The following is a 23,305-nucleotide window of genomic DNA, read 5'->3' as shown; positions in this document are numbered from 1 at the left end:
ATTGTTCCTCGGACTGGAGATTCTGATGCAGACTGGGGAGTTGACCTCTGCTTTCTTGTACCAGATAGGTCTCGTGTTTTTAGTGTGGGTCCTGTGTGTGGTCAGCATGGTTCCCTGCGACCCAGCTTTCAGAGCGGAAACCTGTTCGTGGACGGTGTGTTATTGCGGGCTCTGGCTCGGGCAGGCTGCTGTCCCCTCCCTCCACAGCCCCCCACCTGTGCAGATCAGAGGGCTGCCAGTGCCTCCCCCGAGCACCTCCTCAGGGAAGGATCAGATAGTGGCCCCAGGAGGCAGCTGTCCTGAGGGAATGGGGTCATCAGCATTAGAGAATTGCAAGGTGTGAGGCCCTGGCCTAGTCATCTGTGAGACTGAGATTTCTTCGTGTTCGAAAATGTGATTATTATTCAAGCTACAGAACGAAGACTCTTAATTCTCAGCTGACGTGCAGCCTAGAGCAGTAAATGCTCCTCCTCGGAAGGAAGCCCGGCCCCTCCTGTGTGGCTCCCGTGTGGTGTAGGGGCAGCATAGCACAGTCCCCTCTCTGCCCAGCCTCCTGCACGGGCAGTCCAGCCAATCTGCACGTTCATGGCGCAGAAAAACACTCAGCCAAACAAAGCTGTTGGTGGGGAAGACTCTTGCCTTGAAATGTGATTCGCGCAGAATGCTCCGAATTTGAACATTAAGCTTTCAGCTGCCTTTTCTCTAGAGTTTTTAATACTTTGTGACTCAACAGGCCATCCCCAGCCCCTACCACCTCTTGTGCAGCTAAAAATACTGTGGAAGGTATTTCATCTAAATGATGCATGTGGTTTGCTTGATGCCTAGCAAATATTTGATAATAGGGAGGCAGAGATTTCCCCAAATCACAGGGCTTTCTAGAAATGCTGACGATATGCCTGTCAGCAGCAGGAAAGAAGCCTGTGGAGGTCCATGGTCTACACGGAGCAGGAAGCCACAGATCTTCTCCATGGACTGATTCCCACCTAATCCAGTGATATTTTCTGTTACATTCAAGGCTGAAAATGGTTAGCAACTTGATCCCTTTCTAGAATCTTCTGTATTCAGAATAGAATATTGAGAAGAAGCACAGTGAGGCAAGAGCAGAAACGTTTGCTCTCCAGAGGAATGTGTGTCATCGAGGAGCACAGAGAGTCATCCTTGTGTGACAGGCTGTGATTTCTCCCATGATGTGACATACATGCTCTTGGAGAGGCTGGAAAATCCAAGGAATCAGCAATGTACTCCCTGTATGTATTTGAGAAAGTGGAATTATTTTGCTTGAAGCAAAAAAGGTTGGGTGTTTGAAAGCCTCCTCTGGGGCTTTCACTGTGGGCCAGCACGTGACCCCCGCACACTGGGGGAGAGCAGGAGGGGCTTTGCGGGCACCCCTGCACAGACGCGGAACCCCGAGGGTGGCCAGAGCCCGGAGCAGGTGCACAGGGGATGGTGTGGACTGGGGTGACTGAACACATGATGACGTACAAGGAAGAGCCTCCTGCTGGGTGGGACTTCAGTCACCGGAACGGTTATGAGAAGGGCTTGGGTGACCCATTTGAGATCCTTCAAATGCGGGAAGGCAGGGAAGATGAGGGCGGCTAATGTGAAAGCAGCTTCCTCTGTGCCTTCGAGTGTCTTTCTGCTGTTGGTTTCCCGAGGAGCTAGTGTTTGGATGCTGACGTCTTACCCTCTCTTTACTCTGGTTTAAAGTTGCCTTTTAGGGAAATTGGGAATGGTGACTAAAGACAGATATGAGATGTAGAGTAAATAATGAGTCCTGTAAAATTAAGGGCCCATATGAAGCTTTATTTTGCAGTCACACCTGAAGCACCATGAAAAAAAAATACGCACATTTAAAGGCAGTTGGTAGCGGATTCTAGACAAACACGGTGCCTTAGGGTTTGATCCCTGTAATTTTGACACGCGCGGTTTCGTGAAATTGAGGGCTACCGAATCTCGTTTGTCCCTTCTTATTTAAAAAAAGTCTTCTCTTCAATAGTATTTTTTTCACAGCATCCTGAGTCTTAAGATGGTCATGTCTTGAAGGAGATGATTTGATGTTGTTATCTCTTTGTGGATCGTGTGTTTGAAAGTGAGATTGTTTGGGGATTAAGTTTAATTAGTCTGTGTTTTGCTGACAAACCCGAGTTTCTGGGAGCTCATTGCCTCTGTTAATCCTCATGATGCTAGAAGTTCAAACTAAGAAGACCAGAGATGGTGTTGCAAAAGGTAAACGTACACTAAGTGGCCGCTTTCTGCCCGCAGATGACGAGGACGGCATGGATGGTGTGGACAGCGAGCGGCGGCCACATTTCCCTCAGTTCTCCTACTCTGCCAGCGGCCGGGAATAAGGCCCTCATTCTGCTCCTTCACGGTCATCCTGGATTTTCTTCCTCAAGATGATTCCTGGACACCACACCAGTCGTAGCTCTTACAAAGCAGGAGCGCCTCCAGACACCCCAGCCCACGCACACCCCCACGAGAACACACCTGTACGCAAACACACCTGTTTGTTTTTGCATGAAATTGTATCTCCGTCTACGGTCTCATGCTGCTGCTGCTACTGTCTTACTGTCCTATAAGCAACTTTAAGAGGTAATTTTACAGTCTTTGGAAGTCACGAGCCCGCCATTGTTCACTTGTGCACAGTTGTCATCTTTCGATCTTTTGGTTTTTGTTTTTCCCTAACAGTGAAGGCTAAATGAGATACACTGAGTCTAGGTACATTTTTTAACTTTCTAGAAGATAAATCAAAAACTAATTAGACTAAGAAGATGTAGCGTATAATTCAGAGTAAGCGATTGCGGCAGGGTGGTGATGTGCATATGCGGGTTGTAGGAGAGCCTATCAGATCAGTGCACAGAGTGGGGAACTCGCACGCAGACCTGGCTGGAGTCCGTAGGGAAGCATCCGAGAGAAGGCCTGACCAACCGTTGAGCTAGCTCGATAGACACACACTTAATCCCTGTCGGACGCTGCCGAGGAAGCCTGCCGCCCCACCCGGACGTCCAGACCTCACTGGCGGCTGGCGGCAGACGAACACTGTCCTTCCGGGGAAGGAGGCATATGCACAGCAGAGGCAGGTCACTTAAAGGGGCTATGAAACCATTTGCACCAGAGAGCATTTTTCTTTTTTCCCTGTGCTTGGAAACCTTTTTCCCTTCTTGATATTTATCACCTCTGATGGCTGAAGAATGTAGACAGGTATAATGACCCTGCTTTTCACCAAAATTTGTACACCGAGGTAAACAGGTGTTTGCCTTATTTGTTTTAAGTTTTTACTTTGAGTTCTACGTGAATTCGCTTTTTCTCGGATGTTAAATCTTTGAATGTCCTTTTATGATTTTGTTTATATTGCAGTAGTATTTATTTCTTAGTGAAGAAAACTGTGTGTCATGTTAGCAAATGCAGCGCCAACTTACATGAAATAGACTCACTGCAGTTTATTTGGACCCGTGTGCAAGGATGTACACGCCAATGAGAGGCATGCACTTTTTCTCCTATGTGACAAAATCGGACGAGGCTCTGAAATTGTACATCTTGGTTAGAATTTGGCTTTGGGAGAAGAGATGCTGTCATTTAACCCCTTGGTGCTGAAAGTGAGAAAAATCCCCAACTCTCCAAGCCGAGGGGTTAATGAGACAGAAGGATGCCGGTGTTGCTCATTCGAGGATGGAAAGGCTCTGACGCCTGGCGACGTAACGCGGGGGAGGAAACCGAGACCCGCGTGACCGTGAGAAACCAACTTGACTTGGCAAAAGGAACGCATCTCGAGTATTTACAAAGTAGGCAGTAAGGGGTGAGAACCTGGTGTGTTTATTCCGCTCATGGTACATTTATCACTGAATTAAGCCATCAGGGAAAACACAAAACAACACAAAAAAAGAACACCTCCAACTTTTCTTTTTCTGTATATACTCATGTCCCCCAATTCCAACATTTCTCACTGAGAGGGGACATGTATGCAAACCTCATCTTTCTCCTTCATTAATGATGATCTTCAGATTAAACCCTTTGGTGCTAGGAGCTGACATTTTCCAAAGCAGCCTATGAAGTCCAGGGGCCGGGGACCCTGTTGCGGAAGCTGGCAGCCGGCCCCACGGAGCGTTCGTGGGGATGGATCGGTCACGTGATCTGACAGCTCCCCGTGGAAGACTGCGGCATGACGTGCTGTCACTGTCGAGATGCGTTGTGCGCAAGAGCGAGTGACTTTCTGAGTAGGATGAATCATATTCATACGCAGATGTCTTAGCCTCGTGACGCTGGAAGTGTGGTCTGTACAGGAGACGCCACTGCTGGCGGTGGGCGGGCCACTGGGGCTGAGGGGGTTAAAGGGCATTTTACTAAGGCAGCTAAGACATATTCAGACATAGGTTTTATCCTAATTTTTCATATTTCTACCTGAGTGAAGTTCATCCTCAGCATCGAGTAGGAAGTTACAGGAAATGGTAGTTCATTCCTTCTGACACATGTAGCTTCACTTTTTTGTTTTTTCTTCCCTTGGAATTATGTTGAATGTTTCACTTTGACTAGAAAGTAGACTAGGAGGTATGTCCTGTAAGTTGTCTCGCATCCATTATATACAAGAGGAACAGGGAGAGGCAGAGAAGGCGGCTGAGGCTGGCTGAGGTTTGTGCGGAGCGTCCGTCCCTTTCGAGGAAAAGGGGGGGCCCGTACACTAAGCACTTCGATAGCTTCCCCCCCCCCCAAACCTTAAGGTGATTTCCATGACCCTGGCCAAGGACACTTCCTAAAGGTTAAGGACCGCGTGGACGGTGCCCCGGGCTGGCCAAGCCTCCCAGCCAGCTCTCCAGGCCCAGTCACTCTCGGCCTCGAGATCCATCCGTCAGAGGCACCGAGGTGTTTCCAGACTTCCCCCTCCCCCGCTCTCACCCCCAGGTCTCAATCAGCTGGCGCCGAGGACCGACAGGTAACACGTGTGTAGAGGGAGATTTCTGGAGATTTCTGCACCTGCCCTCGAGGCTGCCCGTGGCTGTGGCATGGGCCGCCGGCAGATGGCAAGGCCTGAAACCCAGGGTCGTTCTATCAGAGTTCGGTTCAGACTTTGTGGACTCCACCCCGTCCTAACTCTCGTGAAGTCTGCCCTCTTGTCTCAGTGCAGCCACCTGGGAGGAAGTTGGCCATTTCTGCTTGGATTTCTGGCAGGTTGCTCACAGCTTTGCTTTCTACACTAATTACATAGCATTATTCCAGTATTTTCCATTTTCCCGTACCTGATTTCCGGCTTCTTAAAGCTGACTGTTCTTGCAGGGGCCCCTTGCTTCTCCTAGAGTACAAAGGTAAGGGCCTCCCTTACTAACTGCAGGGTCTCTGTATTACACCTCAACGTACACACTTTGCTGCTACTGTTTGTACTGTCTACAGTAGAATTTCCTTATCTTGCTCCTGGTAGTGCATTACAGGCAAGCATGAAATGTAAAGTATTTATTTAAATAAAAAGAAAACCTCTAAATTGGTAATTGAATTACCTCCCTGTAGCTTTATAGTTTGTGACATTTCTTGACCTTGCTAGTTCTTTCATTAGATCCGCGCAAGATCTAGTCATCTGGTTAAGGATTTTAAGCAGACGCAACTATGAACCCAAGAAACTGTATTACTCTTACTGTTGGTCATACTAAAACTAAAACTGTTCATTTCCTTAAGTATATGACCCACAAGGATGTGAAATAACTACAAGAAACTGTTTTTGTACACTGTACATCCTTAGTATTTTTACACGTATATGATAGGGATGCACATTATTTTCCTTCGTACAGACAGCTTAAATAAAGCACTATGTCAATCTGCTACTTCTCTGTTTATTGTTGTTGGACGTGGTTCTGTAATCTCAGAAAATCTTTTCTGGAAAACAAAGAGATTTTTAATAGCTCCAGCTGGTATTAACCTACCCTACATAAAATGTGACAGGAAAATACAGCAGTTTCTTGTAGCCCCGAACGCACACACAGGATTATGTTGTTACTTCAGTGGCGTGGCAGTAGCGTGGTCGTGCAGACTCGGACGAAGGGCCGCCTCCGAAGGGGAGACGCCGACCGCGCCGCAGTGGGTTCGGGGCAGGTCTCCCATGAAGTCAGGGACGGACCGGGTCTCCTTGGAAATGTGTTCAGTCAGGACCTAACAGTCTTCACAGCAGATGGTCTGGACCCGGAACTCTCTTGAGGAGCGTTGCTCGTCGGTGACGTCTTCCTGAGAATGCGGAACGCGTTGCTCCGCACACTTCCCTTCTGAGAGCGTGTGTCGGCAGGTTAACCACCTCTGTCGTGGCTGCTAGACGGGTAGGGCGGTTGTACCACAGTCTGATTACCTGGAAGCATTTTGGATGGGGCCTTTTTCCGATTTTACCTCATACGCCTGCTATCGTAGAAACTTGGCTTGGCTTCTGGGACTAAGCTCAGTAGAGGAACGGCTTTGGGACCAAAGTGAGTCAGGCGTGCGTGTGTCACACAGCCAAACCTGAGGGCAGGCTTCCACGTGCTCTTCTCAAAACCACTGGGATTCACACATCCAGGAGGCTAAAATAAAGCGACCTCTTACAATTCTTTAAAGGTGCTATTTTTAGAATTGTGTCATTTATTTACTGTAGTCCTAACACAGAATTAGGGACAATTAACATACCTTCTGCGACACCCTTTATGTCTAGCACATTTGAGGAGATCGAAAACTGGATCCGAGTAGACGTTCTGCTCTTTCAGGCTTGAACTCGTCCGTGCTCGAGAGACTTTTGAACGGTCTTTGCGTGTGTATCATTTCCCCACCTCCAACGCTGAACCCCCCCCCCCCATCCGTCCTGAGAGGCACGGGTGGGGGACGCTGAGGGCGAGGGCGAGGGTGCTGGGTTGCCAGCCGGGAGAGCGGCCTGAGGTCAGGGTCCTGTCCTGCCTGCAGCCTGTGGTGTATCCTTGTCCTCCTCAGAGACAACCCAGCATCTTCAGCGCCCATTTTTATTACTTTCCAGCATTTGAGGGCTCACCTGTGTATCATAGAAATACTATTTGAAGCTAAAACAACGATCTGTTTACAGACATCTGCTAGAACTCCAAGTCAATTGTGTCACTTCAGGAAGTACGTTGTCAGGCTCCTCTCAAACCGCACACTGAAGAGGAAACCCAAACCGCCAGGCCGAAGACGCATCCTTGTCTGTTCTTGTTGACGGGGCGGACAGGAGAACAGCGCTTCCTGGCGTCTCCTGACTGTGCACAGATTAGCAGGATGGTAAACGATGGAGCCTTACGAGATGTTGATTCAGAGGGTAAGAAGTGGAAGCACGGTGTCTAGCTCATGAAGAGGGAGAGAAACACGAGTGGCAGGAAGAAAGTCTGGTCCTTAATGCCCTTTGGCCTAGTTAAAATATGTGCCTTTTTGGTGTGTTTCGTTCATCACTACAAGGTAAAAAGGAAACGCTTCAATTCAGGCCTTTAAAAAAGTTCATTTATTGAAATTCACATGTGTAACAGGATACAAATGAGCAGATTTATCAGAACACAGTTAACTTCAAGCCATTTCTGCGAACATAACTGCAGGAGGTCTCCTGGTCCGGCGCGGGGCCTGGCCGCACGGGCACCGCTGGGCAGTAGACGCGGCTGACCTGGCCGCCTGCTGCCGTCCGGGGCGCCGGCCACCGGGAAGGTCGTGGTGCTCTGTGGCATCTCACGAACAAATCAGATGAATGTAAATATCTCTTTGTAAACCATTTATTTCACTCTGTTTCATCCAGGTCAGCAATCAGATTGTGGCATGCTGGGTAACTGGAAAAAAATGATAATAAAAAGTAAGTTTAAATAGATCACGTTCTTCACTGTGATTTGTCTTCTCGCTGGTGCAGGTGCCTCTTCTAAGGAGGAAGACGTTCTTTTGCTAAAAATAGAGAAATTGTACGTGACCAACAGCACGAAAATCTTGTTACTCCCCCTGACCTTGGATCACAGCCCCTGTCAGACAGGAACTGAAGGGAACCCATTTCGTTTTACGGCCTTAAATCTGAACACATCTGTACCGCGGGCATCGGTCTGTCTTGGGAGTAAGGCAGTCCGATGACGGGACGTGGCTGGAGGGCCACCACTTCTCTGCCCAGGAAAGGAGACCCTGATTCATGCCAGAATCTGTTTACTGAGAACTGCTCAGACATTACAGCTGGTAAAGCAGAACAAAAAACAGGATGTAGGCCGAGTGTCCCTAAGAAATTCCTAGTGAAATCAAAACGAGCTAAAACCTCCAAATTTCCAGCTGCAGACAATTTATTATCACGCACACACCCGCTTTTTCCCCCGTGGAAACCACCTCCCACGCACTGGAAGAGGGAATTCGGTGTATCTGGCCTTAGTTTTGAGCAGGAATAAATGTTTCAAAGCTAGCTCCTGAAAACCGGGTTGAGAGAGGCACAAGTGAGGGACGCGGAGAAGCCTCTCGTCTGCCCTGGCCGGCGACGGGGCCGCTCAGGTTAGCTTAAACCATGTCCGGAAGTGGTGCCAGAAACCACTGCAGATGGTTCCGCTCCACAGAACAGGGCACACCCACCCTGCACCACGTGGGAAGATGAGTTAGGCAGTCCTTGACCTCGAGGAGTGAGGTCCCTAGGAAGGCAGGCAGTCTGGTCTGTGTGGCTGGAAACCATCTTCCAGAAAGACAGACCCGTGGGCCTCAGGCTCTGCACGCCCTCTGCACTCTCAGATTTCCTGAGCTAGAATCAGGGTGGGGGGGCTCCTGGGAACCCAGTTTCGGTCACAATTACTCGAGGGTTTCCGAGACAGGACAGTGAGTGAAAGACCACAATTCACGCCTGTCGCCTCTTTCAAAAAATGCAAAAAAGGTAATGTGTACGTGTCAGGTAGGTTTCTCAGCATGTGTGACACTGATGATGCCTTTCCAGGGAGCAAGTCTGTGAGGAGACGGGGAATTAGAATGTCACATGTGCGGCCCACCTGGCTCTGTACACAAGGCGGGGGCCGCGGCATGGTGAGGAAGCACTCAGTGTGTGTGTGCAGCCCTGGGTGGGGGGCTGGGGCTCAGGGGCCCTCTTCCTTAGGGCCCCGGGGGGCTTCTGGGCTCTCCAGAGCAGGCCAGCAGGAGTCCGCTGCCCCAGAGCCCTTGCAAAAAGGGCTCCTTTCCACCCCCAGCGACACACTCAGCCCGCCGGCTGCCACCAACTCAGCGGACCATCACGCGGGGTCTCCATCCAGACCTGATGCTGTCCAGTCTGGACGGAGCTGACCTGGTGTGGCACCACCCAGGGACTGCGGGCTGCGGGCCGGGCGCTTCCTAACTTCAGAGACTCCAGGAACGTCTCTGAGTGCAAGGATAAGCAGAAACCACGACAGGCATATCGCAAATGGAGCGGAACTTGGGGTAGAAGACACACACCCTCGGCACGCACAGTAGAGTAGCAGTTAAGACCTGAAGTAGAAAGGAAAGGTGTCGCGGGAATTTTTTTAAACCAAGCTCCAGGAAACTGGCACCTCTCGTTATGAGTCTTCCTAGTGCCTGTGCCCCAGGCCCATCTAGTAACTTCCTGCCTGACTCGTCCCCTCTTGGCACTCGGGCCTCTGCCTGGGAACCGGCCACCATGGCCCCGTGGGGCCCTGTCGGAGCAGATGTGAGGTCCCCGACGTGAACGGTCTCTCTCCCTGGAGCAAATCGCCTGTCACGATTTCTTCGCTGGTTTGGTATTTGATTTGGTCCTGATGCAAAGCCTGTCCTGACTTTCCCATTATGGTGCTTGCCTTTTGCTCTCCATCCCCAGTGCCCACGGCTGCCCTGCCCGTGGCCAGCATTCAATAAATATCAGAATGACTAATTCAGCCGATGACATCACCATTCGGTCTCTAATTCCCCACTCAAGTGTCACCCTCAGTTTGCTGGATCTTCAGTAAAGAACAGTTCTCGGTACCTCCCCCATCCCACGGCATGTCCAGAGATCGAGAAGCATTAGTTACTGCCCAAATCCTGCTCGTCTGCCATCACCTCCTAGGGAGATTAGCTTTGCTGACTTCCAGAAAGCTGGGTCCGTGGTCCTCACCACCACGATCCGGGTCTGGCTGTAAGGGACAACGAGGATGCACATGCCCGTGGGACATTAGCTGGCTCCAACTGTGGCTTGAGTCCTCGGCCACCTTCTCCCAGACCTCTGCCTCTCAACTTGTCACCAAGGCCCCTTGCCGTGGCATGCCTGGGCGGTGTGGCCACATCGGCCGTGTCCATGGCTGCCCTCCAAGACAGAGGAAGGCCCACAGGGTACCCTGGCACCTGCTCTTCTAGAACACTGTCCACAGATGACATAAACGCTCCCCCCTCCCCCGTCTACATGCCTGCTACTGCTAGCCCATTTCCTTTGTTCTCATTTTAAATCCTACGAGAGCCTTCTCCCCATAAACCCTGACCTTTGTGTTTATTTCTGAAGTTTTGACTTTAAAAAATGAGTCTCTCTCTGGGTGACTTGAATTGTTCCCCAGGCAACCACGCCGTGGGGTTGAGCAGAGCCTTTTCTGCTGCCTTGTTCCCAAGCCTGTGACCCGGGAAGCACACAGCCCACCTCATCCCTGCTCACAGAACGTGCCTGCTCAGCCTCAGCCCGACCCAACTTTCCCTCTGCATCCCTTCTCTGCGGACTCCACCTCTCACTAGTGCCCCCCCCCCCCACCAGCCTCACTCATTTTCACATTTTCTGTGTCAGTGTGGCCAGGTCAAAAAACGGTCCTGTTTGGGGAGCCTGGGTGGCTCAGTCGGGTAAGTGTCCGACTTGGGTTCAGGTCGTGATCTGACGGTTCGTGAGTTCGAGCCCCGCATCGGACTGCCTGTCAGCACAGAGCCAACTTCAGACCCTCTGTCCCTCTCTCTTTGCCCGCCCCTGCTCTCTCTCAAAAATACACATTAAAAAAAAAAAAAAAAAAAAAAAAGTCCTGTTCCTTGTGCCTCTGGCAAGAAAGCATCCATTTTTAGCCAGACAGAGGAGAGTCCCTTCCCCACCTCTAGCTGGGGGCATTTTAGAGCCTTGTCCTGAGGTCCAGAGAAGCCACCAGTACCTACTGCTGGAGAGCCAGGGCCCGACTGCAGGCTCTGCCCCGGGAGAGTCGGATGGACACCCACCCCCTCCATGCAGCCTGCGGCCCAGGGCCTGAGTACCACTTTCTCGAGAAGTTTTTTCCTGCCGTTCACTTCCCAGTTCCGTGCACTTCATCTCTCTGGGCCTGATTTTTCTGTCTGGACAGAAAGGATGCCGAATGATTGATCCAGTGGCCCTGTCTTGCCAACCGTGATCTCCGCCAACCCGGCCGGCTTCACGGTCACCTGTGTGGGAGCCGGGTGATGGGGGGGCTGCCTCTTCAGGGGAAGCTGGTTCTGTTATTAAGGTTTTCTGTTTGTTTTTTGGTTTTGGTTTTGCTTTTGAGCAGGACCTGAGTGATATGAAAGCCAAACATTCTACCCCAAGTGGTACAGATCTGAGATTTGAACCTTGGCAGCTGGACCTCGAAGTCCAGGCCTGTTAATGCTCTTGTGACCTGCCCGGCGAAGCAGCACAGAAGCCACCAGGTGTGCTGTGTGTGGGATCAAGTAGAAGTCAGATCTGGGAGGCCAGCTGGCACTCACAAGCCACGTGAGCTGTGGGAGGCCACCGATTTGCTCAGGAGGAGGGTGCCCTCACCGGTCCTCCGCAGAACGTCGTGGAACGTGGCCGGGAGGGCCACAGAGGCGAGCCTTCCCCCAACCCACGGGGCCCTCGATGGACTGCCTCCAGGTCAGCAGAGTCCAGCAAAGTGACCCCAACCCTGCCTCGTCCCCCGGCTCCGGCACCCCAGAACCCGGCGGTCGGCAGCTGCAAAGCCGGGTCGCCCGCACGCCAGGCAGTCCGCCGAGCCCCTGACAATGACAGGCCTGTGCAGGCAGAGGTCAGAGTCACGGCTTCCCTAGACCACCGGCCTGGCTCTCTGCCTCTGGGCCCCACAGAGGGAAGGGGCTGTAGAAGCCAGAGAAAGGAAAAGGTAGAGGCAGGAAGACCTTCCTTGCAGAATGGAGGTGGGCCGAGGAGGAATCCTTGGCTTTCCGGAAAACAGCATCTCAAGCTGGGCCTGGGACGCGTGGCATGGCGGGGTGGGGAACCGGGGAGCCCGGTGCCTTGGCCGCAGGGGTCAGACTGCCAGGACGCCCCTCCCCTCTCCAGAGCTCCGATGACACAGGAGTCCCATGCCTCGTGCCGTCCGACTTTGTCATCTTCCAGCTTCCTGGAATCCCGCAAGTCATGAGAACTTTCTTTGCACATGGGCAGGTGTCTGTGTTTTATAGGAACCATGTTTCCATGGTAAATAGACTTTAAGAATTCCCAAAGGACAGACAGTGTCACCAACAGCAGAGAGTGGAGCCTCTGGCTGCCTCGTGTTTGAAAGCGTTAGAAATAAAGACAACACTGACATTTGGGGTTGTAATGTGACGGAATTGCAGTCTTTTAAAGGCAAGAACCACTTCTCTCTGCTCCATGTAATATTCAGTGTTTTGTTCACTTGTCTGATTGGATTAAAATATTTAGCTCCCTTTAAAATCTTGATTGTGAATTTCTATCGCAAAATGTACTGACTCAGGAAGCAATAAGTGGAGCAAGTGTGTCTGCAGCAGCAGAAAATTCGATTTATTTTTCTTCCATGCGTCCTACTCCGACATTCACTCATGGACAAAGTGAGCTGTTAACGGAATAGCAGGTCTGTCTTCAGTGAAGCCTTATGTGCTTTTCAACATTAATCACACGTGGGCCTTCAGTGAAAAAAAAAAATAAAAAACAAAAAAACAAAACGGAAGTTAAACTCGGTGATTTGAGTTGCTTGGGGAAGTTTCCCCGAGGGTCGCAAGACCCGTATGTCAGAAACAGACACCGGGGTCTCGTGTCACTCTTGAAAAACACTCAGGCAGCAGGGAGTTAATGACATTTTAGCTGCATATGTTCAAGTGTATTTAAAAAAATATGCAAGTCACTTTGGTTGACAGTGTCTTGTACACAGTTTTGAAAGAATCAGGGCAAACTTTAACAGAGTCAGTTTTTATTTGAAAAATATTTTCTGGGAATGTATCAGTGTTTATTTTTGAGACTGACAATTCGGGTGAAAATCAGGATAAAAACAAAAAAACAACAATTTGGTTGAAATCAAATTGTTTGTTTTCATCTATTTAGAATTCTTTCCAAAAAAATCTTGGTTCAGGAGGAGGCTTTTTTAATTTATTTTATTCAGTGTATTTGCTGTTCTATCCAGGCACCATCTGTCCTGCAGGTAGCTAACTCCAGGAAGACACCCACGTGAGCCGGGCGAAGCCCCCAGGACTGGGGAAGGACCCCCGCCATCCCACACACACCCTCCGGGTCCCATCGTGGGCAAGCCGCGGGCACCCCGTCCTCAGCTGGACCCCAGCCTGGCAGCCCTGGGCCATGCTGACATTTCTGAGGCCATCCTGCCCTTGCCTCAGGTCAACAAAGGGGCCTCACCCTGCCCCTCATCTGGGTTCAGCCCTCTTGCTTGGGTCCTTTGGTGGAACGAGATAATGTCCATGATTCTGAATATAGGCACATATGGCTGCTAGATCCGTGCACAAGTTCGAATCAGAGTAGAAAGTCAATTCACTGCCAAGAATACTCCAAAGTCACAGGGCCAACGGATTAATCACCGATAAGTCAGTCTCAGGATGCGTCCTGCGCACAAGCGCCTCAACTGCAGGGACGAAGGGAGCCCCCTGAGCACTGAGGATGGAGCCCTACAGGTCGTGCATGGCAAAGGTGGCAGGGACCAGAAAACACAAATCTGCTGAACCCCGAGTTGTTGCCCAATGAGTATATAAACAAACTCCTGGCGTATAAAAGCATCCTCTAAATGGACAATCCTCCCCAAGAAAAGACTCTGATTTTCTCACCAGCTGGCATCTCCCTCCCTGGCCAGATGTTAGAGCCCCGGGCACTGGGTCACAGACCACCGACCCTGGTCCCAGCTGCCCACCCCTGGGGCCCAGCTTCCTCATCCGGACATCACCCCCATGCCACCCCTACCACGGTCTCTCTCCCCCCAGAAGAGGCGGGAGGGCATATGCCCAGCCTCGCCTGTAACGAAGCCACTCGCTGTACCTGGGGAGACGATATGGGGCCCTGTTTACGGTCAGGCTGGGTGACCGTCTTCAGGCTCTGTTTCTCCACACTGACCAGCACAGCCATTTCAAGACATTTTAACAAAAGCCCTTTGCTAGGGGTGCCTCAGTGGCTCAGTCGGTTAAACATCCGGACCTCGGCTCAGGCCATCATCTCGAGGCTCATGAGTTCGAGCCTGATTTCGTGGTTCGTGAGTTCAAGCCCCGCATCGGGCTCTGTGCTGACAGCTTGGAGCCTGGAGCCTGCTTCAGATTCTGTGTCTCCCTCTCTCTCTCTCTGCCCCTCCCCCACTTATAATCTCTCTCTCTCCCTCTCTCTCTCAAAATAAACATTAAAAGAAATTTTTAAGCCATTTTCTAGAAGTCCCCCCCCTGCAGAGTGAGGCAGGAGAGTAATCAAGTCTACGTTTTTAGTCACACTAAGATCAAGGCAGATGAGTGGTCAGCACCCTGTGCCCCGTGCCCCGCACTCCGCACTAGACTGGCTCCCTGCACCATAGCAGCGTTTGAGGCGAAGATGGGAATCCTCATGGGTAGAAATGTCACTGCAGCCTGGTTACGACTGTGACCAGCTCCCTCTGCAGACACTGTCCATGTTCCAGAAGTTAAGCAGAAGTGATTTGGGATACTAGAGCCTTTTAAACAGGCTTAGCTGTTTCCTGTCAGAGGCCACAGGCCAACCCGAGCCCTGTCACCTGCTCCAGGGCCCAGGACTCAGTACATGGGAGCAGATCAGAGGGATGGGACTCAGCTTCGGGGTGGCCAGGAAATCTCCATTCTCTTTGGGGTTCTGGGTGGACAGAGATTTTTAGAGTGTGACGTACAAAATTAAGTCATTATGCTTCAGTTATCCAGGCGGAGAAAATGGAAGCCTTTAGCAAAGCCATCTCCAACCCAGAGATGAACCAGTCTCTCCAGGAAGACAGGAACTGTGGCCGAACCCTCCAGAACCGTCAGCAGGCAGTGTCCTCTGATGTCCCTGCTGGGGGCACACAGCGGCCTTGTTCACGTCAAGGCTGGGAGGCTAACCTCACAATTCCAGCTTACTCCATGGCTCAAGTGGGTCTAATGCCACACTTGGGTAGAAAGAGTAAGCCTTCGGCGTAGATATTCAGCAGAGAGCTTGCAAAACTGGACCCCTGCCTCTTCTTTGAACACTAGTGTTTGCTGCCGAAAGCCAGGACTCCCTCTATGAAATTCCTTTTGTCATGTTCATATTAAAATAACTCCAAATGCACTCTGTGAATCTGCAAGACCCCTTTAGAGATGAGCCAGATGGCTGGTATCAGATAACTCAGGACGGTCAAAGCATCTCTGTTGCTTCAGCCAAAAGAAGAAAGACCAGCTCGGTTTTCTGAGAATTTTTTGAGGTTTGGGTTGTTTGGTTTGTTTTTTTTTTTTAATGCATTTTATGAACATTTTTTGCAATCCATGTGGTAATTAGGTTTTTGAAGCCCTGGAAGAGGTTTCTAAGCATTGATGGTCCATGTTAAGATCTGAGTGGTTGTAAGGTAGGCAGATGGGGAGTTAAAAGGGAAACCCTACCCGGTAACGATCTGGTCCAGAAGCTGCCATGTGCTCGGAGCTTGTACAGAACACTCCCCACAATGTGCGTCCTGAAGTGGCTCTTCTAGAGCCAAAGGATTCACTCCTGCTAGGAGTCCCTGTTCCTCCACCGCGTGTGGCGGGAGCCCCATCACCTGCCTGACAGCCAGTGGCCTCAACCCTTGGCTGGTGCCACACAGGGCCTCCTGTGGGACTCACCCAGACAGTTAGGTTGGGCCCAGCTCAGCGTGGGGGGGGGGGGGGGCAGGAAGGGCCTGAGCACGTCTGAGAAGCGCGGGGAGCAGTGGGCACAGCGCTGCCAGCCCCCTCCCTGGCTGTCCCTGGGCTTCCTCTGGGCCTTCTCCAGTCTTGGGAAGGGAGGGGAAGGGGAAAGCCTTGACGTTTCTTGGACCTACTATGTGCAAGACGTTCTGCCGTGCACCTCAGGGCTGCACTCACTGAACACTGGCTGATGTCAGTCAGTCAGTCAGGCTGATGTGACACACACCACCCCCCCCACCCCATCCCCGGCACACGTGGAAACTGAGACTCAGAAGAGACTCCAGTGACTTGTTCTGAGCCTCACAACACTGGCACAGTCTGGAATCCTGCTCTGTTCTTTCTGCCTCCAATCACTTGAGAGGTTCTCAAACCTCCGTGTCCCTCAGAATCACCCAACCAGCTGCTTAAAATGCAGATTCCTAGGCCCTGCTCCCAGAGATCCTGCCTTGGCCTGTGTGAACCGGGCCCCAGGACCCATGCTCCTCACACTTTTCTGTTTGCAAACCTCCTGGACTGTGGCATGAGGTGTGACAGAGTCAGCGGCACGGGGAGCAGAGTGGCTGGGCGGGTCCCCAGCCCCAGGCCTTGGAGGTGTTCACCTGCTACCTTGGAGAAATGAGTCCTTAGAGAGGGACTGCCTGTGCTGAGTGGGAAAATTCACTCAGAGGAGAGCGGCTCCCCGCTACCCACTGGGCACATGGTTATTCTGAAATTATGAGAGACAGTTTCCCATCCTTTTCATCTCCAGATACATTCTTCCCGTTAATCATCCATCCCAAGCACTCACTGTGTGGCGTCCCTGGGCCCTCACAGAGCACCTGGCTCTGCAATCCTAATTCAAGGCTAAGACCAGGGCCGGCCCACAGGCCACCCCATTATCCTAACAAATTGCTCGATGGGGCAAAAAGTACAGCTTGTCTGACAGGAAGAGAACCAATTTAGGAGAGAAAGGTCTCATACCACATTCCAAGTTCACCTGGCTGTTCCCTTTCCCCACCATCCCTTCTGGTGGCCCCAGAGCTAACCTCAACAGGGAGGTCCTGGGCTGTGGAGTCAGCCTCTGGTAGGACACTGGTAGTGTCCTACTTGCTAGCTGGGCAGGCTTGCTGGAGCCTCAGTTTCCCTATCTACGAAATGGAGGCACAATCAATCTCGCAGGCTCGTTCAAGGGCACGTTCTGTATCGCAGCGCAGCCAGGCCGCCCGCAAACGCTCAGAATCTTCGCTCAGTCACCAGGCACCTGACCTGGGACAGGACTCCTGCATTCTGCTCACAGCGGCCCCCTAGCCAGCGGCATCTCTTTCCTCACCTGATTCAAAGCAAACGCATCCTCCCTCCGGGGGCAGCCCAAAGCCGCCACCTCCAGAATGCTCACCACCCTCCCCACCCTTCCACCGCCAGCACCCCTGGGCAGTGGTGTCTGTGGCCTGCCGGGTCTGTTCTCCCACACAGACTGTAGCTCACCGAAGGGGGCAGGCCCATGACCCACACGTCTCTGTCCCCCCCTCCCCTCACCCCCCCCCCGCCCCGTGCCCATCACAGTCTTCAGGAACTACCTCCCCCCTCCACCCCGCCCCGTCCCGGGTTACTAATGGACCAATGTGATCACTGGGCATTTCACCTGTAAAGATGCAACACTGAAGAAAGGAAGGAGAAAAAGCCCTGCATGCGGATTCTGCTGTGTTCTCTGGCCGGTGAGCCAGCCCTGAGGACTCCCGCCCCCGTGCTGGGTTTGCACAGTACCTGGGATCTCAGACGCCCCACCTCCTCCTGCAGACTCTGTCTCTCCAGCAGAAGCTGATTCTGGTTGTTGAGAAGCTGCACCAGCTGAAGGGCCGTGGCCTGGCTGTGCTTGTCCAGCTGCTTCAGCCTGCAGAGAAATCCACCGCAGAGTTAGGGCCCGGGGGCAATAGGGGTCAGAGAGCAAGGGGGACCATGCCCAACTTCAGCCCTCCGGCGTGTTCCATGGCTGCCTGTGTCTGCCGTAAGCTCCAGACGGTGAACCGGGAGCTGTAAGTCTAGGGCGACCCTGAGGGGTGAGGCCGTGGCCAGCCAGCAGTGGGCTAAGTGGAACGGAATCATATCAAATGTGAACCGGCATTAAGAGCCTTTGCAACGGAGTTGTCAATTAGGAAACACACAGACAAGTTGGGTAAGTAGAAGAAAAACTGAAAGCGTAAACTCACCAGGGTCAAAGATGAGGGGCCTAAATGCCTCCATTGTTCAGCTGGAGACGTTGCTGGCAGGCTGGAGCAGACAGCCCGCCCTGGCTGGGCAAGTGGGCGAGGGACAGCAGAAACACTGAACTAAGGGTTTTCCATTATTAATCACTCAGTCAATCACGAGCTCCGGCATCGCTGACCAGATGTCTTTAAAGATCCTAAATTTGTCATTCTGCTGATGGGCCCTCCTCTCCAGACTTGCTAATTCACTCAAACTATTATCCTCATTTGTCCACAGACGGCTTCCTACAGCCAGTAGCACGCTCGCCCCTGGGAATGTAGGCTTTGGATTAAATTTAGAGTTGCATAACTACCCACAACTGTTCTGGAAAGAAGCTGGATGTGTCATGCGCCCTTCCTCACAGACTTCACCCACTAAAGCACCAACGGTGAAATTAACTTGTATTTTCAGAAGAAAGGGGTTTTCAAAGCTCAAGATGCATTTCAAACTCCAAGCTACATGTCCAACACTGAGTCAATGACCTCTCCGAATCTGCAGACACCGGCGTCGGGGCACCCCCTTAGCCTTCCTGCGGGTCTAGGGAGCTCTGAGCACAACCAAGGGGTGGGAGGGCGCCCTCACCAGCAGCGAGGCAGCAACTGGGAGGTGGTACAACTACACTCCAGGAAACCTAACGACTTTCTGGTATTACTGGCACTCTCCCGGATGGATGCCTGTGCCACGTGCAACCCTGTCCGTTTCCGTTTCCGAGACGGCATCTACCTACCGCCCGCCCTTCTCAACCTCAGATGGATTTGGGGGCACCTTCGTTCAAGCTGCCCCTGACAGCACACTTGCCGCCCCAGTCCCCACCCGGTTCCCTCCTCTTCACACACCGCGGGCTACTTCCCACACCGGCAAGTGCGACGGGTAGCCGGGACCAGCGGGAAACCGAGAGACACCGGTGGGCGCCCAGGCAGCAGGGCGCATGCTCACAAAGCCCGCCCCGCCCCCCCTGCGCTGGAGACCGCCGTCTGGCCCCGCCCACAGGCCCATGCCCCGCCCACCGGCCTCCAGCCTTCTGCGGGTTCTGGAGAAAGAGCAAGAAGAGCCAAGGGCAGAGCTTAGTTCTTTCCTCCTTAGTTCCTTCCTGAGCCTGTAGCTGTTCCGGGCCAGGGTCAGCTGCTCCAGCCCAGATCGGCTTCCCAGGTCCCCGGAACCGAACACAAGGATCTTCCATCCAAGTGTGAGTGCTTTCCTGCTCCTGTTCTGTATACACAGTAATGCCCCCGGCCCCTGTTACCCTTCCTCCGATCGTGGTGAAGCCAGGTCACTTGGGGCTTTGGGAAGCCCGCTTACCACCGCCACTGTCACACAGAGACAGTTTCTCCTGAGAGCAGCCTCAAAACCACCCCACTGGCGTCAGACCAAACAGGAGTTTCCCTGCGTTGCGTCCTGGACCGGGCGCAGCTGGGGGAGGCAAGGGCATCCCAGGGCGGCCTAGAAGCCGGGCCATTGGGCTGGGGGCGGGGGGGGGGGGGTGGTGAGCGCCAGGCAGGGGCATTCTGCCGGGGCTGAGCCACCGACAGATGCAGGCAGCCACCACTCATTTGAGCAGCTACTCTGCTGTCCAGCACGGAGTGGGTCCCGGAGATGATGCAGAGAGGAGGAGAGCAGCCTTTTTCCTTGAGAAGCACACAGTCTAACATTTGGATGTTTGAATCAGGCGAAAAGCATCATTGTTAGCAGCTGAGCTGTCTAAACCCTTGGGTGGCTTTCCCCCTCCAATCAAGTCCTGGGTGTGGAGACAGCCACAGGCCAAGAGTTAGCGAGGTAGTAACCCACTGGCTTCATGCTCGCTGGAAACAAATGTAACAGAAACATGTGATAAATAGATGACACCATTAAGGCTTAAAGGCAACAAGGCGCCAAGAATGGCCTTTCTCCATGTGGTCCCTTGCCCTGTGCTTTGATCAAATGGGAAAACAGTCCTATGGACTGATGGCTTCAGTATGTGTTTTTGGGCTCCGGAAAGAGGTGGCTGCCTGATCCAGAGCTCCGGGCTGAGCCAAACCCTGCTCTCATCGCACAAAATACCGGCCATGGGCTAGCCACACTGGCTTACAGCCAGAATCGGGGCCAGTTCCTGCCTGGACTCTCCCCCTTTGGAGCCCCCCGGAACCTAAATCAGGCTCTGTTGGCAGCGTTTTGCAAACTGTAGGCTTCGGATCCCTGCGGCAATTACCTAAGAGCGCCCAGGCCCCACCCAGCCTGGCTGAATCCAGTCCCTGGGTGTGAACTGGGCATCAGAGCAGGAAACTGCTGCCTGGGTTGTGCAGCAGAAGGACCACCAATCTGGGGAGTAAGGGCCTCGGGAGGGCCAGATCCTCCCTCAACGAGGCTGAAGCCCCCACTAGCTTTGTGGCTGGAACCGACTTGAACACTCCACGCAGTCAACCTTGGGGTGCTTTTCTCCCTTTAAAAGACATGTTGTTCGGGGTCAGCCTCTATTATGGCACTCCACGTGCAGCAACAAAGGCAATCGCAAGCTCAGAAAAGGTCAAAACCACAATAACAACAAACCCAAACCCACATTTGTTAAAAGGGTGACAGAAAGAAAGAGAGAGAGAGAGAGAAAGAAAGAAAGAAACCTACCTAGATTTTAGATAAAAGGGATTTTGTTACGGAAATATATTTCAGTAGCAGCTCTCAAGGCCTATTAGGAATATTGGGAAGACATTGTTTTTACAATGAAAAGTTATTTTGGGGGACAGCCTTCCCCAAACACCACACAACCCTGCCTATACTCTGTTCATGGATGTTCCATTACTCAGTTAGAAGAGATACCTTGGGGTGTCCTAGGACACAAAAGTTGTATTTTCCACACTGGTTGTTGCTCTCATTTTTGTCCTTCTAAGTGCCCATGTTCAGCTGCCACCACCGACAACAGCTAATGTTAACTGAGCCCTGTGCTTATTCCTCCACGGTGATTATCTCATTAAAAGGTAGATGCTAGCTTCCCATTTTACAGATGAGAAACTGAAGCGAAGAGGTTCGATTAACTTGCACAAAGCCATACAAAAGTGGTCGAGCTTGGAGGCACATTTAGGCAGTGCCTGAGTGTTTTTGTTTTTGTTTTTGTTTTTGTGTATTTATTTATTTTGAGAGAGAGAGTGAGACAGAAAAATCGCAAGCAGGCTCCAAGCTGTCAGCGCAGAGCCCAATGTGGGGCTCAATCCCACGGACCGTGAGATCATGACCTGAACTGAAATCAAGAGTCGGGCACTTAACCGATGGAGCCGCCCAGGTGGCCCAGTGCCCTGGTGTCCTTGAGTATTGTTAATGGATGGTTGATTCATGGAGTTAATTCAGGAAACCAGCCAACCCTTGGCAAGCATCTTAAGTGTGGAGCACTAAGGTAGATACTGGGAATACATCAACAATCACAATGGGTCCCTGCCTTCAGGGGGCCAATTCCGGAGAGACCAGCTGGAAAATGAAAAGGTGCTGTCCTGAAAGCGGGGTCGGTGAAAGCAGGAAAGCGAGTGGTCACCGGGCAAGTGAGGGGTAGAGGAGGCTTGTGCCCATCAAGGAAAACAGACCAGCATCTTTTGAGCACCAGCTACGTGCCAGGCGCTGCACTAAGTGCTTACAACAATCCCGCGGGCAGAAACTCATTATCCCCACTTTAAGAATGAGGAAACCCAGGCACAGAAAGATACACGGCTGGTTCGAGCCACTCCGCCAGTATGTCAGGACGTGAAAAGAATGGGGGTGTCTGGGAGGGGCAGGGAGCCCCCCATGAGAAGAGAGGCTGCAAAGGCCATGCTGTCTGGAACTGTGAGCTGGGCGGTGTGGCTGGCCCACAGTCTGCACGCTGCTCACAGGGGAAAGGCTGGTCCCAGCCCGTTCTGCAGCCAAACTAACAGATACGGACCTGGTTGTCCACACAATGGTGGTGTCCTTCACCGGGAAAGAGAAGATGGGAGGAAGGGCAGGCCTGGGGTGGGAGTTCTGGGGCCAGGGTGAGGCACCTGTGAGACACCCACCCACCCAGCAGTTGGGGCCCGGCACCTGGGACAGCTCTGGCTGGATCTCCGGTTGTGCTGGCCAAACCTGCTGAGAGGCGAGGCCATGAACTTGGGGCAAGATTCACCCAGGGAAGCCTGGCAGAGACTTTCACGTTTGTTAAAAATACAGGTATTGGGTGGCTCAGTCGGTTAAGCGTCTGACTCTTGATTCTGGCTCAGGTCATGAGCTCATGGTTTGTGGGTTCCAGCCCCACGTGGGGCTCCGCACTGACAGCACACTGCCTCCTTGGGACTCTCTCTCCCTCCCCCTCTCTCAAAATAAATAAGCCCCCTGTGAGCTTCCTGGCTAAGCACACTTACAGCAGTGAGGGAGCAGGGCCAGGGCAGGGCCTTGGGGATCAGCCACATTTTACAGGCTAGCAGAGGACAGGGAGCCAGCAAGCCATAGCAAGCCATGGGGACAGAAGACGGGGAGGGAGGAGGGGAGCCAGGAGAGGAGACCTGGAGCTTAGGGGAAAAGGGGCTTTCTGGGAGGAAGTGGGGGGGTCTTTGTGTGAGATGCCACTCGGCTGTGGAACACGCTGTGGACGTGCCCGGCCACGGCTGCCTGCCCTATCAGTAGGGAGGCGTGGTGGAAGCCTGATTATAAGGATGGAAGAGGGGAGACTATTCTGGAGAGGGGCTTCGCTGAGGGCAAGGGAGCAAGAGGGACGCAGAGGATGGAAGGGGCTCGAGGCGGTGGCCGGAGGACCGCAGGAGAGGAGGGAATTCCCAGGGCAAAGAGAACCAGGCCTCCCAAGGCGGAAAGGCACCCTCGGCAGAGACTGGGACCCTCCTTCCCCAGGCAAGAGGGCAGAGACGTGAGCAGGGGAAGCCCCTGCCCAGCAGCCTTCATACTCTGCCTCAGTTAGAGGGCACACGTTTGTCGAGAAAAGAAGCCAGGCGACAGCATGGTTGTGGGGGAGCCGGCACCCAAGGGCCGGGCAGAGGGCGCACCTTCTCACGGAGACCTGGACACCCTGACTTCCTTCCCCTTTGGATGATCTCGCCCTTCCCGGCCCTGTGGGACTCGTGCACTCCAGCCACCCACATACCCTGCTGCTTTTCCTCTCCTGTTCTTGGCCCTGCAGGTCCCCTGGGCCTGGAACGGAGCCCCG

General features: G+C 52.6%; 2 protein-coding genes across 5 annotated transcripts in view; one reads left to right on the top strand and one right to left on the bottom strand.

Annotated features, from left to right (window-relative positions):
* The window catches only part of AKT3 (AKT serine/threonine kinase 3), a 309,235-nt gene extending 303,428 nt beyond the window's left edge, over positions 1-5,807 (top strand). For all 4 annotated transcript variants that reach the window (XM_047077095.1, XM_047077092.1, XM_047077093.1 and 1 more), the window contains one exon: positions 2,263-5,807. In XM_047077095.1, the coding sequence (XP_046933051.1) occupies positions 2,263-2,348 (86 nt within the window). In that variant the 3' untranslated portion in view covers positions 2,349-5,807. The remainder of the gene's footprint in view (positions 1-2,262) is intronic.
* Positions 5,808-7,380: 1,573 nt separating this feature from the next.
* SDCCAG8 (SHH signaling and ciliogenesis regulator SDCCAG8) overlaps positions 7,381-23,305 on the bottom strand; it is a 247,737-nt gene continuing 231,812 nt past the window's right edge. Inside the window, exons 17-18 of the mRNA XM_047077091.1 lie at positions 17,698-17,824; positions 7,381-7,763 (exon numbers count right to left, since the gene is read on the bottom strand). Coding sequence (XP_046933047.1) covers positions 7,734-7,763; positions 17,698-17,824 — 157 coding nt within the window. The 3' untranslated portion in view covers positions 7,381-7,733. The remainder of the gene's footprint in view (positions 7,764-17,697; positions 17,825-23,305) is intronic.

The sequence above is a fragment of the Lynx rufus genome, unplaced genomic scaffold, assembly GCF_022079265.1.
Source record: "Lynx rufus isolate CCGP_SWC_20201006 ecotype Redwood Valley unplaced genomic scaffold, mLynRuf1.p SCAF_15, whole genome shotgun sequence".
In the NCBI taxonomy this organism is placed as follows: domain Eukaryota; kingdom Metazoa; phylum Chordata; class Mammalia; order Carnivora; family Felidae; genus Lynx; species Lynx rufus.
This window is presented reverse-complemented; position numbering and strand designations above follow the sequence as displayed.